Consider the following 14,831-nt stretch of genomic DNA (forward strand, 5'->3'; position numbering starts at 1 on the left):
ATGGCTCCCAAAAATCTTCATCATCATAAATGCATTTTGTGGTATCTATTCCTGCAGGGCTGGTGGCAAAGGAGGAGGAACTTCATTCTGGACCAACAAACATGCAACTCAAATCTAACCTTGCAGTCAGCAAGGATTTTAGTGTGATAAAATTAGAGGCAAATCTTGTGATACCAGGATGAGCCAACTCCTTTCCCTTCGTGTATTGCCTCATAGTGTTGAGAACCAAGACATGATTATAGATGAACTTGCAAAGATTTTTGGCCTTGGTAACACATGATTTCACCCATGCAAGCTTGCCAATATCCTCTAACATGAGGTCGATGCAATGGCCCGCACATGGAGTTCAAAAGATTTTTGGGTGTCTTTCTATCAAAAGTTTTCCTGCAGCAATTTTAAATTAGTTAGTAAACAATGAAATTTTTTGATGTATTAAAAAACTCTTAATTTCCAAAATTTAATAAAAAACTAAAACAAATTTTTTAGAAGTAGAACTTAGAAAGTTAGAAGTTAAAATTTTACTTGCAGCACCATAATTAGCTGCATTATCAGTCACCACTTGGACAACATTGTCTTCCCTCACCTCCCTTATGACCTCCTCAATAGTCTCACATAAGAATTTTGCATTTTTCACATGTGAAGAAGCATCTATAGACCTCAAAAACATGGTGGATCCTGAAAGTGAAAATTAAACAAAATAATTATCATTCAAGAATCAATAGTCAATAAAACAAAATTTTTCGTTATTCAATGATACATTAAATTTTAGACTTCAAGTGACAAGAAGTAGATGATGATGAATTACCTCCGTTAGAAACAAGAAAATTTAGGAGGGTCCTATTCCTCCTATCTGTCCATCCATCTATCATAATAGTACACCCCTTTTGGCTCCAAATTTTTTTATGGTCCTCCAACTCAAGTGTCATCTCCTCAACCATATCTAGTTAGAGGGGGCCACTCAACTCATCTTCAGTGGGGGCTTTGAGCCCTGCACCATAGATGGAAACTGCATCAATCATCCTTTGCCAATAAAGAGTCCTGTTACATTTATAAAAACATTTTAATTAGCATATTTCAAATTTTCAACATCAAGTTAAAACTTAAAAGTATAAAATTGAATTTAAATTTTAAAACTTAAAACATAAAACAATCAAATATAAATGAAGTTGAAGTACCTGGCTGCTATAAATGGAATGTTTTTGGAAAAATCAAAACTTGCAAATTGCTCTTATTCCAGCTTCATGTACCTCCCTATTTTAGTCCAAGCTCTCAAGTGAGGGTTGTGTACTAAGAGTGGTATGCGGTACAAAAAAATTGTCCAACTTAGATTTTCTGACTCTAGGATGAAAGGTAAAGCCAGTAGGCCCAGTACTACTAGAAGAGGCAGCAGTCGTAGTAGTAGCACCACCAGCAGTGCAAGGCATAGATATAGAAGAAGTACGATTAGCATAAGCACTAGGACGATAGGGGGGGAGGGAAGAACCTTCTCCAACACAACCTATTGACTCAGAAAACATTTCCAGATGAGCATGGAAGGGGACTAGAACCAATCTGAGCTAACTCTTCTAATTGTTTTTTTAAAATTCCTTTTCTTGTTCATATTTTTCCAAGGCTACATAACAAAAACATTGAGCCTCAACAGTTGCAAGTCTACAAGGCTCAGTATCATGACCACGTATGCCAACAATATGGTATTTCAATCTATTTATCCTCCCACTATTAATGGTTTTGCAAAATAGGCATTTTGTTTGAGTTCTAGTTCTACCTGGAAAGTCTATGGTGAACTTCCAACACTCATCTTTTTTATTGCCTTTAGAGAGCTTGGGTTTTTTACCTCCAGGAGCCATTATGAGTAAGGAAAAATGTAAAGGTTGTTGCAATAAGACATTTTAGACCAAATATTACCATTTAAGCATTGTATTTTATGAAGATCTAAAGTAAAAAAAAACTCATAAACAAAAAAAAAAAATTCATGCAAAAAACTCATAAATAGAGAAAAAGATCACCAAAATCTAAAAAGTCAACTCTTACCTCTTTCAAATGCTTTGGGAAGTGTTGAGAAGAGCTCCTATAAACTCCCTGATGATCTAAATGCAAGCTCCAATGTCACAAATGCAAGCTTTTCTCCTCTTCCTTTCAGCTGGTTGCAAAACAAGGAAACTCTATTTCTCTTCTACCTCTCCCTCTTTCTTCTTCTCACAATAGAGTGTTATGGGAACCCTTTTAGGGTTATAAGAGTGAGGAAGAACCAAAAAAAACGTTAAAAACTTTGCAAAAAATATTATTTTAATTGGCCGAATTTCTACTTGATGCGGCCAGGTCAAGCTGAGCTAAGTCAGGCGAGTCACCACGTGACTTGCGAGTCACGCCAGCTGACTCGCCGCTTGCGAGTCACGGGTCATTACGACTAGGGAGTGTGGTCATAACTCGCGGACTCGCGTGACTCGCCGCGAGTCACATTACTATGCTTTCATAGCTCTTGAGTTTTTGAATCTTTGGCTAAGATCCATTTTTTATTAGTTTGACTTCTTGCCTTAGCATGTTTGCTCTTAATAATGTATGGAGATTGTGCCATGATTTTTATTTCTAAAATTGTTCTGTGCTGATTTCTGTCATGTCTAGTCCAGTTTAGTTACATTGATCTCTGTCTTTCCTTATCCCAAGGAATAATGGATGACGGAACCCATTTACTCTTCCTTTTTTTCCTAAAACAAAAGATGAATTGTATTGTTCATAGCTGTTTCTTGGGAGGATAAACTCCAAGGGTAGTTGTGCTCTCATCAAGCTCTTAGAGGAATTATTTGTGGTAGGGAAACAAGAACACTTCCAAGTGTGTCTTAGAAGAAGTTAAGTCAGAAATGGTTTCCCTGTATCATGTGTTTCCTTGCAGATTTGTACACCCCTTACAAGTTTTTTGCCTTTATTCAAATCCCTGTAGATGCTTCCCATGGCTGGGACCAGAATATTACATTTTATGTCCTAGTGACTATATATATTTTGTTCTCCTAGTCAACAATCAAGGGTCTGTGGTACATTGCGTCTGTAACATAAAGGTGGTAAATCTATGAACTAAAAGAGTTCAAGGTTTTGTGAGTACTATTGATGAATTCTTAAAGTGTTGTAAAAGCTTTGTTTTGGGGAATCACCTCCTTTAGCTTAGCTCATTGAGTCATTTTTAAAAGGTTATTTTCCATTTTCACCCCCTCTAAATATAAAGAGCTGACTTCGGGAATGCTGGAAGTTGTTTTGCATGGCGCACTAAGTCCCTCTTCCGTGTTATTTTTTGAATTCCCTTATTTAGGCGTGAGCCTCTTAGGATCAATAGGTAATTAAATTTCAAAATAAAAATATTATGTCAAAAGTGGCTGACCTCCCTTGGGCAATGTAATTAATAAGAACAAAAGTACTCTTCATGCCCTTCAGCTGACCTATCTAAGGCAATGCAACTGTTTGCGGACAGGGTGCAATAAGGGGTATAAATAAGAGGTTCTGTGGAGATCATTTAAGGAAGCATTTCAGGGAATATCATATCTATTCCAGGCAACATTAAGCTGAGCTTAGCAGTTAGCACAGATCTAAGGAACATTTATGAGCAGAAATTTATGAAGACTATGAGCAGATTATTTTGGGTTTCATGAGCAGTTATGGTCAGATAATTTTACATATACCTTAAGTACGAATATTTGCAGACCCATGAGCAGACATTCTTGAAGATCATCAGTGGTTCGAATAACAAGAAAGCATTTCAATACAAGGAAGCAAATAAACTTAAAGATCAAACTTCTATAAATATATCACCAATACAATAAAGTATTACCACAGTGGTTAATATTCAGATCAGGCTTGAAAGCAAAACAATGTTACTCTTCCAGATCAGTTCTTTTCAGCATCCTATAATTATCAATATTACAACTGCTTGTGGTATGTACATTGTATATATTGCTAATGCATACATAAACAATAGTTATCTCTAATACACATCATGTTTTTATGATGAAATATAAAATGCATGTCTGATGATGAAACTGTTTGAGACTTGTATTAAAGGTAGGTGGTGTCAGAGGGGAGTTATAAGATGGCTATCTAAGTATGCCACCCTTGTAATGTTCCCATCATAAAATAAATAAATAATCAAAGCTTTGTTGATGGGCCAATTGATTTAGTATATCTTGGACCCGTTTTAATTTTAAGTGTTTACGTAAGTGTTGCTGTTGGCTGTCTTTGTAAACCCTTGGGAGTTCCTCTGAAGGGTATTTAAGCACAACATGTAGGTAGTAGTTGGTATGTGTCTTGGATTATTTCTTTATACTGTGAATTACTATTGGAGTTCTGGATTGTTCGTTATTTTGGAAGTGAAACATCTTTCCTATTTGGCTACTTCGGTTTCGGTGGGACTCAACCCTCACCTTATTCCGTTGTGTACGACTTGGCTCGGATCTGGCAAATCGGAGTACCATCTGTATGTGGAACTATCATTACTATTCGATAACAAGTTGTGTATATCTATTTGGTCTTTAGTTTTTGCAGGTTATTTGTGTTTTATATATATATATATTTTGCATTTCAATTCCTATTGCCGAATTCCTCCACATTCCCTCTACCTTCGATCACACAACCTCCCCATACAACCTCCTGCTTGCATCATATGGACCCTTGCCTCCACCGTACAACATCTTGCCAATCGTACGCCCTCATCTTCACCCCGCCGTACGACTATACTGGCCTTCTCCTTGTCTCACCTTATGACCTACCCAAGCTATACATCACTGCTGCTCTATATTGTACAATACTCACCCCTCCTTGCCACATGTCATATAGTCAAACCTGTTTCCACCGTACATCACCAACTTGACCACCCTACGACATCCTGAGTCTACCATATGGACAACCTCCATCCCCCTCCAGATCTCCAACATCTCACTGTATGACCTCTTGTTTTGACCGTACGTCATCCAACTTGGCCTTGCACATGACTTACAGTACGACATCCTGCTCTAATCGTATAGTTTCCCACTTAGATCGTACGACCTCTACAATTGTTCCATCATTCGACATTTTCAGCTATTGACAAGAAAAATACTTGCACAGAGGAAACATAGGGGAACAAGAATATTGTAGTGGTATCAGAGGCAAAAAATCCTACTAGCCTGTGGACAGTGAATGAAAGTTTATAGTTAGAAAAGAAGGAGATCCCACTTATTTGACAGAATTGTAGATCAAGAACTCACTCCTACAAAAGTCATGGTACTATTGAGGGATCTTTTGAGGAATCAAGCACAAATCAATGACACTTAGCGACTTATGGAAGAAACTCTCCAAATACTCGTAGACAATAAGATATCTGGGGAACAAAATGGTCACAGTTTCGACTCGGTTTTGGGAAAGGTGAATCCTCATCCGGCACGCTCTCGACCTTCCATGCCAGTTTTTCCTACATGGGTGGAGGTACGACATGGAGGAAGGCAACCAACCTTTGAGGAAATTCAAGAACAATTGAAAGAAGATTGGAAGAATGCAAACATGAAAGAGGATGTATCCTACAAAGATTATGCAAAATTGAGAATGCGATATTCTGGAGGTGGAAACCAAGGATATTTTAACGATGATCTTAGAAGAAAGTTGAGTAAAGTAAATTTGTCACCATTTGATGGATCCAGAGCCATATTTGCCCAAGCATGGGTAATGAAGGTCGATACTTCTAGCTTAATCCAATGCCAGAAGAAGAAGCAATTAAATTTGCAACACTCCACTTGGAGGGAGTGGCGGATGAATGGTAGCATCATGGCACTATTATGCTGGGGCATGACCAAGTAAATACTTATGCAGAATTCACTGGAAGATTGATAGATCAGTTTGATGGTAAAGATTCAGAACTTAATTTCAAAGAGTTGGCACAACTAAGGCAAATTGGATCGATCGAGCAGTATATCACAAAATTTCATAAACTCTTTGTTTTAGTTATGGATATTTCTGAAAGAAGACAGATAATGCTCTTCACGGACAAATTGATAGAACCACTAAGGGTTTGGTGAAAGGTTTCAATCCTACCACCCTTTCAGAGGCTATAAAAAAGGTGTGAAGCATGGCATCATCATTGACATTATCCTCTCGAGGTTACTTCCACTCTAAATTGCCAGTATTTCCAAGGGACAAAGATAACAAACCTCTGCCGAAGAAGTCTTTGTTGGACGAAGCTACCCAACACGAGCTCTGAAGGAAGAAATTATGTTTCAATTGTAAGGAATCGTGGGAAGTTGGGCATAGATGCCTCAGTAAAGGGAAAATACACTACATCGAAGTTGTGTCTGATGACGAGGATGATTAGAAGAATCTATCAGTATATTTGAAGCAGATGGAGAGGATCGCTGCATTGGTATGGTGTGGAGGAACCATCGCCTTGGCTAGGAGTCTGAGATGTACTATATTACGAGTACGGGGAACCCTTCAAGGACAGAGGGTCATTGTGATGCTCTATAGTGGAGCCACTCTAAACGTCATAAACTCATCTTTGGTGAAAAGAAGAGGTCTACCTATAGAGATGCACGTAAGATTTCAAGTCAAGGTTGTCAGAGGAACACTTTTACCTTGCACGCACCTCATTCCCCAACTAAGTATCACCATGGCTAATCACACTGTGACGAAGGATTCTTTATAGTGGACCTGTATGATATGGAGGTTATTCTAGGCACATAGTGGATGGTGACACTAGATAAATACACATAGAGTTTCAAGTGGATGGACTACACTTTTGCTATCGATGGAAAGAGGGTTGTTCTCTGTGGGATGGCCAATGAGGGACTGAAGGAAGTTTTAGTATAGTGGATGGAGGCCATTTTTTGGCATGATGACATTGCATGGGCTGCACATTGTTTTGTTTCAACAAAACCTATAAAAGGACAGCAGAGATCCCACCGGGATGATCTTTTGAATATCTCGAGTACCCATGGTAAAGTTTTTATAGACATTCCTCTTGGCATACCTTCCCATTGTGGGTTTGAGCATACCATCAAGTTGGAAGTTGGCGCCAAACCAGTTATCACCGCGACATACTGCCATCCCAAAAATTTAAAGATGAGATTGAGAAGATGATTTAGAAGCTGCTCGAGAAAGGATGGATCCGTCCCAGTGCTAGCCCTTTCGCATCATCAGTACTATTGGTAAAAAAGAAGGATGAGACGATGCACATGTGTGTGGACTACTATGTGTTGAATAAGAAAATAAAAAATAGGTACCTTATTCCTAGGATCGGTGAATTTTTGGATGACCTACAAAGTGCTATCTGTTTTTCTAAAATAGATCTCCGTTCTAGATACCATCAGATCTGCATGCGGGAAGAAGACGTGGAGAAGATGACACTCATTATGAGAGTTCTTGGTCGTGCCATTCGGATTAATGAATGCACTAGCTACTTTCCAGTCTTGCATGAATCACATCTTCAACAAACAATTGCGTAAGTACTTGCTGGTATTCTTTGATGATATCCTTATTTGCAACAGAACTTGGGAAGAACACTTGAGACATTTGGATGAAGTTGTAGGGATCATGAAGGCTTAGTCCTTGTTCGTCGAGCAATCCAAGTGTGTATTCAGAATGATAGAAATATAGTACCTAGGGCATGTTGTCAATAAATATGGAGTGCAGGTCCACCGGAAGAAGATTCAAGCTATCCTTGGTTAATCCCCACCAAAATCACTCTCCGAGTTGCATGGGTTCTTTGGATTGTGCAGTTATTATCGAAGGTTTGTAAAAGGATTCTCTTAGCTCTATGCACCATTAACAGATCTAACTAAGAAAGGCTCCTTCAAGTGGAATGAAAAAGTGCAACACACTTTTGATAAGTTAAAAGAAGCAATGAGCACTTGCCTGGTTCTCACCTTACCTGAGTTCACTCAACCATTCATTTTGGAGTGTGACACATTTGGAGAGGGCATTGGCGCGGTATTGATGCAAGATAGACAACCTATAGCCTATGAGAGTCGAAAGCTTACACAAGTGGAGCCTCTATATTCCATTTATGACAAAGATTTTGGCCATCGTGCATGCACTTACAAAGTTCCGACAATATCCGATGGGTGCCAAGTTTGTCGTCCGTATCGATCATAATAGTTTGAGATATGTTTTGGAGCAATGGTACTTGAACGAGGGGCAACAAAAATGGGTAAGATTCAAACTTTTGATTTCGACATTGAATATGTGAAGGGAAAGAACAATGTGGTTGTAGATGCTTTTTCAAGAAAACTCGCCATCTGCTTACTGTCTCAGATTTCAGCTGATTGGAAAGTACACTTATTGGTGGAATATTCCAAAAACACATTTGCATGTAAGGTAATGGACAGTGACACTCAGGATGTTCGATACAAGGTGGTGGATGACATCATTTACTATAAGGATTGAATATACTTAGTGGTTGAATCCAAACTGAAACAAAAAATCTTGAAGGAAATACATACCTCACCTTTGGCCGGGCACCTGGGGTTTCTCAAAATCTATAGACAACTTAGGGAGAGGCTTTCGTGGACTTAAAGTTGATGTTTTATAATACGTACGGGAATGTGTAGTTTGCTAGCAAAACAAATCTGAATACAGTTCACCTGCCAGGCTATTGCAACCCTTGTTGTTACTAGAACAAAAGTGGGAAAGTATCTCTATGGACTTCATTACCGGACTTCCTAAGGTAAATGGAAAGGATTGTATCTTTGACGCTTCTTTGCCATCTCCTCAAATTTCTAGGCTGCACAGGTTGCTGACTTATTTTTCAGAGAAGTTTTTCGTCTGCACGGGTTACCTTTAAACATTGTCAGTGACAAGGATGGTTGGTTTCTCTGTATTTTCTAGACAAAATTGTTTTGATTGGTAGGAATAGAATTGTCACCAAGTACTAGCTACCACCCTCAGACAGACAGACAGACAAAGATTGTGAACAAGTGGTTGGAAGGCTACCTCTGGATTTACGTTTTGCATAGCAATAGGCATGGGTCAAATGGATGCATCTGGGGGAATATTGTTACAATACAACTTATCACGTCTATTGGGATGACACCCTTCAAAGTGTTATATGGGTATGAACCCTTTTCATTTTTTGACATGGTTCTGGGTGACAGTCGCGTAGCAAGGGTGAGGGACTGACTTTAGGAAGGGCAAGACATTTTGAGATTCTTGAAGGAAAACTTACAAAGGGCATAGAATCAACAAAAGATCTATGTCGATAGACATCGAATTGAGAGAAGTTTCAAAGTGGGAAACTTGGTCTATCTTAGGCCCCAACAGTATAGGCAATCCTCATTGAAGGCAAAAGGAAAAGAAAAATTGAAGCCACGGTTTTATGGTCCGTATTGTGTAACTTGCTATATTGGTGAAGTTGCCTATGAACTCGAACTTCCAGATGGGAGCCGCATCCATAACGTCTTTCACGTCTCTCGCTTGAAGAAAGTTGTGAGACAGAACATCGTAGTAACCACAAATCTTCTGCAACTCAATGAAGAAGGGAAGCTCATGTTAGAACCGACCGAGATCATTGATGTACGAGAGAAGACTTTTTGGAACCATACCCTAAGGGAATACTTGGTACGTTGGAAAAACTTTCCACTGGATGACGTGACTTGGGAAGGTGAACACATTATTTAGCATCTGACATTGCATTTGCTTGAGGACAACCAAATGTCGGGATGAGAGGACTGTAATGTTCCCATGATAAAATAATAAATAATCAAAGCTTTGTTAATGGGCGAATTGATTTAGTATATTTTGGACACATTTTTATTTTAAGTGTTTTCGTAGGTGTTGTTGTTGGCTGTCTTTGTAAACCCTCGAGAGTTCCTTTGAAGGGTATTTAAGCACAACATGTAGGTGTTAGTTGGTATGCGTCTTTGGATTATTTCTTTATACTATGGATTCCTGTTGGAGTTCTGAATTGTTTGCCTTTTTGGAGGTGAAAGATCTTCTCTATTTAGCTATTTGGGTTTTGGTGGGACTCAACCCTCACCGTATTCCATTGTGTACGACTTGGGTCCGATCTGGCAAATCGAGCACCATCTATATGTGGAAATATCATTACTATTCAGTAACAAGTTGTGTATATCTATTTGGTCTTTGGGTTTTGCAAGTTATTTGTGTTATATATATATATATCATTTGCATTTCAATTGCCAGTGCCAAATTCCTCCACATTCCCTCCGCCTTCTATTACATAACCTCCCCATACAACCTCCTGCTTGCATCGTACGGCTGTACGACATCCTGCCAACCGTAAGCTCTCATCTTCACCCCACTGTATGACTCTACTGGTCTTCACCTTGTCCCACCGTACGACCTACCCGAACTGTACATCACTGCCACTCTATATTGTATAATACTCACCCCTCCTTGCCACACATTGTACGGTCAGATATGTTTTACTGTACATCACCAACTTGACCACCATACAACATCTTGAGTCTTCTGTACGAACGTCCTTTGTCCACCTCTAGATCTCCAACATCTCACCGTATGAGCTCTTGTTCTTATTTTATGTCATCCAACTTGGCCTTGCACATGACTGACCGCACCACATCCTACTCTAATTGTTCAGCTTCTCGCTCGGATCATACAACCTCTACAATTGTTCCATCATTCGACATTTTCAGCTACTGACGGGAAAAATACTTACATAGAGGAAACGTAGGGGAACGGGAATATTACTACCCTAGAGATCCATGTCAAATGCCCCTTGGGCCAAGAGGGCTCTAATACTATTCCGCTTTTGGCCTTGGATAAAACAATCAAGAAACCCCCTTTATATTCTCCTCTCCAACTCGACAACAATGACTTCTTTCATTAGGGGGATGAGGCATCAATGGGGAAATTAGGTACAAACACCCTACTAAGTAGGCCACGCTTGTGAATGTCAATGTTGCTTGCCCACTGGAGCCAAGAGGGCTTTGATACCAATTCGATCTTGGGCTTAGTGTGGATATTGCTTTGGGTGGACCAATCATGTTTCTTTCACCAAGCCTTAATGTGTTTGAATAATATTGTCATGGTTACACTGCCCTGTGAGAGGGGGTGATAAGTTTCCAAGACGGGGGGATAGAGGGGCCTTGATTTAGGGACAGCGGTGGGGGACAGGGGGGTGGCGAGGGGAGTAGGGGTGGTATATACTATACATATGGTACTAAAAATGCTAGTTATGAAAAGATATAAAGATGTAAAAAAGTTAAACATTGAACATTGCATTGAAGTTTTGAACTGAAATATCATGATTCATGATCAAATGACAAACAATGAATATTGAACATCAGCAAATGAAAGAGTGTCAAATTATATAATTTTAAATTTATAATATATATCAGTCTTCAAATATAGGAATGCAAATGTGAATAAAAATAAAGAATAGAAGGCTTTTGAACAAAGGAGGAAGGAATGGGCCCCACATCCCATTATAACAAAAATAGAACAAAAAATAAATTAAAATAATGCCTTATGTTTTGTATTTTTTAATGTCCCCCATCTTGTTGTCGTAGGAGACGTCCCGATGCCCCCCCTCGTGCCCCTTGCACCCACAGGGAACATGGAGACGTCTTCGGTCTCCGGTGGAGGTGGCCCTCTGAGTGGCGCCACCCGAGACACGGGATGTCGTCTCCCTTCTTGGGTGCGGCCCGGTTTTGGTGGGGGGACACTTCTCCGTGTTGCACTAAATATTATAGATATTACATAAATATTATGTGTTCTTCCCTAACCTTAATAGTTGAAAAAACATGTGTCTGTGTGTACAAATATGAACATGTATATGCTTTCCTTGGTTACGGTTGCAATATTCAAATCTAGGATCACATTGTTTAAGAAGATATTTTACTTGGTAAAATGAAACCCTAACCCTAATTTTCTGTAATTGTGATTCTCAGACAAATTAGGAAGGCCACATTGCATTATGTGATGAATGTCTTGTGTATGTGTTTATAGTAGCTTTTATTTGACGAGATTATTGAGTTGATAAGGTTTATTTAGTAAACTGTGCATGATACAAGTTTTAAATCTTTAAAAATCTCTTAAATTCTTGAGTTTTTCAATTTGCTGAGTCCACTTCTTGTGATACTGCTGCTATCTTACTGTCATTCAAGGATTTGTAGAGACTCTAGTACAATAAACACTTTCTGCAATCTTGATAGATGATTTTGAAGTATAATTTTACTCGCCTTTTCAGTGTTATTATTCATTGCCCTCCCTCTTTAAGTCCTCATTTAATTGGTGGCTGCCACTGCCATTGAATGGAGAGGTTGTTCTTGAAGAAACATATGTATACAATGGTATGCAAGCTTTCATACGAGTCAATTTCTAGTATCGGTCTAGCAAGAGATGACTTTAACAGAGCATTTTCTTCCTATATTTTGGTACTGTGCATGGAAACATATTTTCAATCCTCGATAACTGTGAATGACTTCTGCCATCAAATGTTAACATGTGCAGTCTAAGTCATAAAAATGCCTTTCACTCCTCTGGCAGTACAGATAAGATGAAAGAAAATATAATCAGAATTTAAGCCTGTGAATATATGGTGCATATATTTCTTTGTTCCAATTTCCTGCTTAGAAACCCTTCTTTCACAGAATTTCACATATTATAAAAGATAGGGTAGTGAATATACATGAGGGAACGGGGAGCAATAGTGTACAATAAGTTTGATTGCTTAAAAACATCTTTGTAACATGTACTGTAGAATGTTTGAAATTTATACAATTTAAGATGCATCTTCGTGCATGTTTCTAAGCTGCCCTTGTATTAACTCAATTCACAGGATTTTATTAAGGTGGAATACATTGCCTGTTAACCTGTAGACATGAATACATGCTCATCATGAGCATATACGGTACTGACCTGTGTAACTTAGAAATATGTACGGTTCAGTTCAAGCTCTTTTATCTAAGTATTCATCTAATTCACTTGAATTTTATTGACCCACAACCACATAGCTTTCATCTTGTTAGCTAGCAGAATCAATCTTAATACAGATCCAATATTGTGCATAGAGGCATTTAATAGTCTCTTGGTTCATGTCAGATTCCTGTTAAGATTTATTTTTGGGTAGGTTTTAAGAGTCAAATATAAATAACACCGGCTCTCAAGGTTACTCACATATACACCCACACAATAAATCCAAGTTAATATGTGTAAGATGCTTTTCCGAAAGCAAATTGTAAAATAATAAAAGCCCTTTATTGCACAGAAACAACAAGGAAGTTGACATTCTTCAATTAAGTAATGGATTACCTTGTCTGGATGCACATGTTCTATTTGTGGTAAAAACTCTGGATAATAAAAGACAGTCTGTCCTCCCTTGCAAATAATAATGCTGGTTGAGGAGTGAATGTTGGATGCTGTTTTATGTCAGGCTTCTGTTTAAAATTAATTTCATCTCTTTTGGTTCATTGGCCCTGCTCAACAAGTTTCTGATATGCTGTCAATGTGAACAATTGCAGGAATGAACTTTCTTTGTATGCGTCTATTTCAAGAATCATTCCAGACTTAAGTGCAAGAGACAAGTACATGGGTCGTATCCTTCTACAAAAACACATGTTTAGGAGGAATTTGTGGCTTATGTGGTTATTTGACTTAGTTCTTTGAAACTATTTATTTAGGTATATATTTCGATTTGTGTATGAATTACTTGCCACTTTAATTCGACTCTGATTATCTTGTCACTTTCCTTTAGTTGTTTTTAATGCAAAAGAGATATTATCCCAACTCTTGTATATCACTTATAATTGAGCTGAAATCACCTGTCCATCTACAAGCTTGCAGTTTCTTTTTAAAAGGTGAGATAAATAATGTATCCATAATGATAGCAAGGAGTAGAACTTTGAATTTAAATCTCACTATTTTTAATCGGTTGTAAGAACAGGGCAATCATAGAAAATGGCAATGCAATATATTCAAGGACTTCATTTACCATTAATTTAAATTAAACATGATACATTGCTGCATATTTTATGATTCCTTAAACTTTTTCCAGATATTGTAGACAGGGAGAAACAAAAAATAAAGAAGTTTGAATTTGATAGGACAGAGATGTCTGGCGTTGAGATATGTAACAGACTCTGGGAGATGGCTGACTCTTAAAACTGAAAATGGTTTAGCTGTATAAAGTTGGGAAAGCAATTTTTATGAAACTCTTGTAATTTTGGAAAACATAATTATCTGTAGTGCCTATTTTTTTATGAATGGGAACTGGACTTAGCATCATAACAACAGCATTGAGAAATTCTCTGTTTCCTTTTAACTTATTTCGGTACTTGGAGTACCCGAGCACTCCCACATCTGCCATTCTGCAACCCACATGCCGCCTGGACACATCCGGAATGTGGGGATGACCAAAATATTCTATTTGCTGGTAACTCAAAATTCTATTTGATTCATATTGATTTTTGAACATTACTATTGGGTATGTAATATGTTGAATGTTCAATAGTTTTGATTCGTGTTGCAATCTTGCCATGTTCAAGTATTTCAATCTGTTATGTAATCTTTAAATCTAGAAGAATCATTTCATAACTAGCATTTCAAGTTGGCACTTTATAGGAGAATATCCCTACGATCTTGCACTCTTCTTTCTTCTTGGTGATATATGAGAGTGACACAGAACACCATGGAAACAAAATTTCTTACAGTTTTTTCTTAAGGTTGTCTTATTTAATTATATCCTTTTATAAATGAGAATATATGCCAATGTTGGATTAAATGAGGGCTTTTTTAGTGAGATATGTCCACGGTCATTGTTTGGCTATTCATAAACCAGCATTCAAACATTATATGTGGCAAATAGTTTCCATGTGAAATATTTTGAAGTTACGGAGTTTTAA

The 14,831-nt window shown here is 38.1% G+C and overlaps 1 protein-coding gene across 1 annotated transcript in view; it reads left to right on the forward strand.

The window, feature by feature from the left end:
• The window catches only part of LOC149551677 (kinetochore protein SPC24 homolog), a 67,658-nt gene extending 53,271 nt beyond the window's left edge, over positions 1-14,387 (forward strand). The window contains exons 5-6 of the mRNA XM_089787200.1: positions 13,452-13,525; positions 13,985-14,387. Of these exons, the coding sequence (XP_089643326.1) occupies positions 13,452-13,525; positions 13,985-14,091 (181 nt within the window). The 3' untranslated portion in view covers positions 14,092-14,387. The remainder of the gene's footprint in view (positions 1-13,451; positions 13,526-13,984) is intronic.
• The last annotated feature ends 444 nt before the right edge of the window (positions 14,388-14,831 follow it).

The sequence above is a fragment of the Cupressus sempervirens genome, chromosome 6, assembly GCF_028749045.1.
Source record: "Cupressus sempervirens isolate cs-2001-9-10 chromosome 6, ASM2874904v1, whole genome shotgun sequence".
Classification (NCBI taxonomy): domain Eukaryota; kingdom Viridiplantae; phylum Streptophyta; class Pinopsida; order Cupressales; family Cupressaceae; genus Cupressus; species Cupressus sempervirens.